The 5,491-nt window shown below is 43.6% G+C and overlaps 1 protein-coding gene across 1 annotated transcript; it reads left to right on the top strand.

The window, feature by feature from the left end:
- Nucleotides 1–1,008: 1,008 nt before the first annotated feature.
- Nucleotides 1,009–4,991, top strand: LOC148105826 (NACHT, LRR and PYD domains-containing protein 1b allele 2-like). Its single transcript, XM_087839009.1, has 10 exons — nt 1,009–1,020; nt 1,211–1,251; nt 1,433–1,501; nt 1,606–1,685; nt 2,457–2,512; nt 2,645–2,859; nt 3,062–3,321; nt 3,763–3,882; nt 3,980–4,121; nt 4,268–4,991. Coding segments are annotated over exons 2-10 (1,263 nt in total). The 5' UTR covers nt 1,009–1,020; nt 1,211–1,250; the 3' UTR covers nt 4,588–4,991.
- The last annotated feature ends 500 nt before the right edge of the window (nt 4,992–5,491 follow it).

Below are 5,491 nucleotides of genomic sequence, written 5' to 3'. Positions count from 1 at the left end.
CGGAAAAGTGGTTGCAGGAGGTGAGCTGGCTTCAAACAAATGATGAACGCACAGAGATGTGGTGCAGAATGTGCCGTGAAAATTTAATAAATGACAAATTAATAAAAAGGCATGAAAAAATTTTTTGTATCGAAAAAATATCGAACCGTGACACCAAAGTATCGAACCGAACCGTGAATTTTGTGTATCGTTGCACCCCTACTATCTATCTCTCTAACCTAAGCAGCATTTCATTGGACTGTGGGAGAACATCCAACCTCCACAGAAAGGTCAACAAGCTTCAGCCTACAACCTTCTTGCTTTAAGGCACTAGTGCTAACCACTTTTCACCATTTCAGCCCAAATCCTGCATCTTCCTGTTTCTGACTCCAGGCCAGCTCCACTAACACTTTCTCATCAGACACTGCCACCTAGTGGAGAAAGTCTTAGTTCCATTTGAAGCTTCAGATTACAGTTGGTTCCTTTACAAAGAGGTGGAGGTGGTGGGGCCACAGCACCATCATCACTGAGTGCCATAGGACACTTAACCTTTGTTTCCATATGCTGGGAACTTCCTGTTAAAAATATTTATTGGACAAACTGGAAGAAATGATTCAAGGACTTAGTCACAGAACAAAGATTCAAATCTCCAAAATCCAACTGGCTGCATCAGGACATATAGTCTGAAACTCTGCATAGTTTCCTGTTTGAAGCTGCTTCCTGTTGGCTTCAGCTGTTTGGAGTTTCCATTTTCTAAACTTCTACATTCTGAACCTTCTTCAGCTCTGAACAGATGATGAAACACTGAATGATTTCAAGCTCACACTTTGTCTAATAAACATACATCTTTCATTCTTTATACAGATTGGTGAAGTGTGGTTTGTCAAAGATCAGCTGTGATTATCTGGCAGCAGTGCTGAAGTCCAACCCCTTCCATCTGAGAGAGCTGGACCTGAGAGGAAACAACAAGCTGCAGGATTCAGGAGTGAAGCATCTGTGTGGTTTTCTGGAGAGTCCAGGATGTGGACTTGAAACTCTGGGGTCAGTCAGCATGTTTTAGTTGTGCTGAGATGAATATGATGTGAAAGTTGTGCTGACACTAAACTGCAGACATCAGGCTGATATTATACTGATCCACACTGAGGATTTTCATGGTAAAGTCTGTCTTCTTCTTCTCTGGCTAGGCTTAGTACACCATTAATCAGTTGTGTTTTAACGTTGCTCTCTGCAGGGTTTATGACAAGACTTTTAAATCTTCCATAGACAAAACCAGTGAGTACTGAGACTCTGTGTCACATTCATCACTATTTCATCAACAGCATATCACATGAAAGCTCGTTTGTGCTTATTTCATTCTGCAAAAATCTATAAATTATGGGATGCGTGTTTAAGGATATGTTTTTAGGTACTGGTTTTGGTCAAAATATTTTAATACTTTTTAAAATCTTTTTAGTGAGTGAGAAGGCTGCAGCTGAAGAAGATGGTGGGTCTTTAAGGAATAAAGAGAAATCCCTCACAGACAGTTTGTATTTGATCAGAAAACCACTAAAAAACTAATATGATTGTAAACAGCACCAGTTACAGTTCCAGGGAATCCTGAATTATTCGATGTTTGTCTCTCATCAGGTGACTCTGAGGTCAGACTGAATCCAGACTCATTAGACACACAGCTTGATTTGTCTAAGGATGACATAAAGCTCATTAAGGTGAGAGAAAAGCATGTGGATCTGATTATTGTCTTGTGACACAAAAAAGAGGCCTTCAGCACAGAAATTGTGTCAGGTGTGTTAAAGCACAGGGCAGACAGCCAGTCAGGTTTAAGATTCTGTGTCATTGTCAGTATGTTACTCGCAGTTTTTAAAGTGTGTACAGATAACACCTGATGTGTACTCTGTGTGCCTAGGGGCACACGCCACAAGCTGTGTGGTCCATCTATGTTTCTACCCTCACCTATGGCCACAAACTGTGGGTAGTGACTGAAAGAACGAGGTTGCGAATACAAGCGGCGGAAATGAGCTTCCTCCGAAGGGTGGCTGGCCTCTCCCTTAGAGATAGGGTGAGAGGTTCGGCCATCCGGGAGGGGCTCAGAGTAGAGTCCCTGTTCCTCCACATCGAATGGAGCCAGCAGAGGTGGTTTGGGTGTCTGACAAGGATGCCTCCTGGGCGCATCCTGGGTGAGGTGTTTGGGCATGTCCCACCGGGAGGAGGCCCTGGGACAGACCCAGGACACGCTGGAGAGATTATATCTCTCGGCTGGCCTGGGAACACCTTGGTGTTCCCCCGGACAAGCTAGAGGAGGTGGCTGGGGAGAGGGAGGTCTGGGCTTCTCTGCTTAGGCTGCTGCCCCTGCGGCCCCGGAGAAAGCGGAAGAAGATGGATGGATGATGGATGGATGGGTGTACTCTGTATAGTTTGTTCACTGTTTACTTGTTTATTGCTGCTTTAAACAGCTGATGTATTTCCTCTCTGAATTCCAGCCTCCATCAAGCTTCACCCCTCAAGTACAAACTGAATCCACACACATCTCCTACAGGTGCTTCTAATTTCACATTAGGTTGATAACATGTATGTAATGATGTGACAAGACGCGTGATACAGCTGGAGGTGATCAGACATCAGCTCATACAGGCTGGTTGGAGTGCTTCAGCCCTTCTGTGTCCTACAGGTTCAGGTGTCCTGGTCCAGGTGTGTTCCAGTGTACTCTGACCAGACTAGTGTTTGTTATGGCTCAGGAGGCGGAGCTGTTGTACAGGACTGTCCAATGGGATGAGAGCCTCCTTCAATCAGCTGGAAAAACAGCTGCAGGGCCGCTGTTTAACATCACATGCTCTGAGGATGCAGTCTGGGAGCTCCACCTGCCACACTGTGAAACAAAGGAGGGTGAGCACTGTGCTGTGAAACATCTGTGTTACTGTGTGGTGCTCAGCTAATATGAACTGTTCTTTATCATACAAATAACCACAATGCAGTTTATTTATAACAAAAAAGGATGGAGGTGAACTTGTTTGCAGGAGATGTAATCCTCAGATAAGGTGAGAAGTAAATCTGAACTCTCACAATGAAAAGCTCTTTCCTTTCACAGCGCTGTGTGTTGATGGCCTGCTGTCTGTTGCCCACATCTCTGATGATGGGATGAGCATCTTGGAGCCGCTGGAGATCACTGCCACCCATGTGGTTGTGAAGGTTCCTCACCTCTCTGGGTGGGGCGTCATCTGGGATGATGTTAAGCGGCTCCTGAACATAACAGTAAATGGCCAAGTTCTGCTGTTCTTCCGACCTTCAGAGACAGAACCTGCACAAATCAACATGTTTCTACTCCAGGAAAATATCCCATTGTCAGAGGTAAATAGTTTCATCATCTTCACTCTGTGGTCCTCTCAGAATCCAAATGATTCTCAGCAGCTTTCTGATAATAAACTAAAGTTATGTACAGGTTTACTGGTCACTCCTCTCTGATTACCTGAGACAAAGAGTCAGGCTCCATTTAACTTTTCTTACCCACATTGTTGACCAATCACTGCTCTTCTTTATTCACTCCCAGTAATGACCCTAAGCTGTGAACATTTGATGTTTGTGACCCATAATGTCAGATCTGACACTTCACTGACAAAAATAAAATCATGGAGCTTTTTTTTTCTCTGTGCAAAGCTATTCTATCTCAACAATGATTGTTTTTGATTCATACTGACACGTGATATTCTACACCTGATATGTTTAAATGAGCTCTACAGGTGAATAGACTTATTAACGTTACCAGCATAATAAACTGTCCTGTCACTGCAGGTGGCTGCCCAACAACACGATGATGCTAAATACATCCAGACCCCTGCTGACTGTCTTTTCAGCTTCAGTCAAAGGTACAGTGTCCACTGTGACCCTGAGAGCAGGATAATACAGCCGAAGGTGAGTCAGCAGTTAGAAACTATATGCTACTGAAATGAAATGAAAGTCCTGGATAACCCACTCGTCATGAAAATGTCACCTTTCTGTTGTTGTTTAGCAAACACAGTTTCGCTCAAAGTTTGGCCCAAATTACCATCCAACATTTCAAGTTTTCCTGAGTACAAATTCAGGGTTTGTGACTCTGATAGTCAAAGACCAAGAGGGGAATGAAATCTGGAAATCATCTGTTTGCCTGCCAGGTAAGATTCCTGCCAAATACCAGCAGAAATTACCCTACAAACTTCTGCAACAAAGTTATTTTATAAAAATTCAACTGAAATCATACTTCTCTTTTCATCCTCAGTTCAGAGTGCTGTTAAATGTCTATCTTTCTTTGTTCCTTCAGCACCAAGAACAGAAACCTTAATGAGAAATGTCCCAGCTGAGTCCGGAGTCCCGGCAGACGAGAGGCTGCTCACAGTTCGCTCACAGTTTATTGACAGAGTGTCTGAACCTGTTTTAGACAAACTTCTGGATAAACTCCTGGAGCAGCATGTTATCAATGATCAGGAGATGGAATCAGTCAGATCACAGCAGAGCAGAGCAGATAAAGCACGAGACGTTATTGACACAGTGCGACGAAAAGGAAGTGGCGCCAGCTCACTTCTGATCGATGCTCTCTGTGAGGAGGATCCATGCCTTTTAACAGAGCTGAACTTAATGTGAATGAACTCAGATTTCTAATAAATCTCAAAGACCACTGACAGTGTCATTATTGTGATCTTCATGTGTGTGTTGGAAACTGGACTTTAGTTCTTATTAAAACCTGGACTCTGACTAGAAGCTGAGCAGGACATTGGATGGACTGAAGCAGAGTCTCTGGGCTGCTCATTATTAGTGCACAAACCAGGAAATATGTGAAGCTCCAACCTGTAGCTGCTGAACCACATCTACAGGTTGAAGAGCAACACCTCAAGTTATCTGTGAGGCATCTGTTTCCAACAATATAACTGAAGCTGTTTTTACCTTTAATGCTGGAATAACATATTGAATCACATGATCAGTGTTTACAATCTGATTACTGAGGTTCTCGTCTGTGCTAGCTTCTGCTTTGAGGAGCATTTTGTGTTTCTGCCTGTATAAATAAAGTTTTGCTGTTTCCTTTCTTATGCTGGAGTTTGAATTCATGTTTTTAAACAGTTTGAGCTTCCTGTTCGTGTAACCCATTCATGTGTTACGCCCGTCATTGCGTTGTGTTCTGGCATGAAAGCAAGAGGCAGGAGACAGCACTTGGGTCTTTGGCTCTTTACTGCACATCTGCAACACAGAAATAAGGGTCTGATCTGTGTGTGTCACGCGCCTGCCAGTACACCTCTCCTGACAAAGGAAAAAAAGAGTGCACACTGTTAAAAAAACTGCAGCGAATACGCTCACGAGCCTCTAGCGATCAGGCTAACTTAGCATGCTAGCATTTTAGCTGCGTTCTCGGCTAAAACTCATTAAAAACGTATATTAGCAAACTCTGTCCTCCACAAAACTTATCCCGAACGAGTCTCTTAACGACAAACAAAAACGCGGCGGTTCGGCTGTATTCACATTGCAGCTTGGGGTCTGAACAAACTTTAATTCG

The sequence above is a fragment of the Neolamprologus brichardi genome, chromosome 3 (genome assembly GCF_056152115.1).
Source record: "Neolamprologus brichardi isolate AB-2024 chromosome 3, ASM5615211v1, whole genome shotgun sequence".
Classification (NCBI taxonomy): Eukaryota; Metazoa; Chordata; class Actinopteri; order Cichliformes; family Cichlidae; genus Neolamprologus; species Neolamprologus brichardi.
Note: the sequence above shows the minus strand (reverse complement) of the source record. Positions and strands in the feature narration are given on the sequence as shown.

Excerpts from the sequence above, each read along its gene's own strand:
- LOC148105826 (XM_087839009.1), top strand. Across the intron at positions 1,502-1,605 it reads AGAGAAATCCCTCACAGACA|GTGACTCTGAGGTCAGACTG; the intron begins GTTTGTATTTGA and ends GTCTCTCATCAG. Across the intron at positions 1,686-2,456 it reads ATGACATAAAGCTCATTAAG|CCTCCATCAAGCTTCACCCC; the intron begins GTGAGAGAAAAG and ends TCTGAATTCCAG.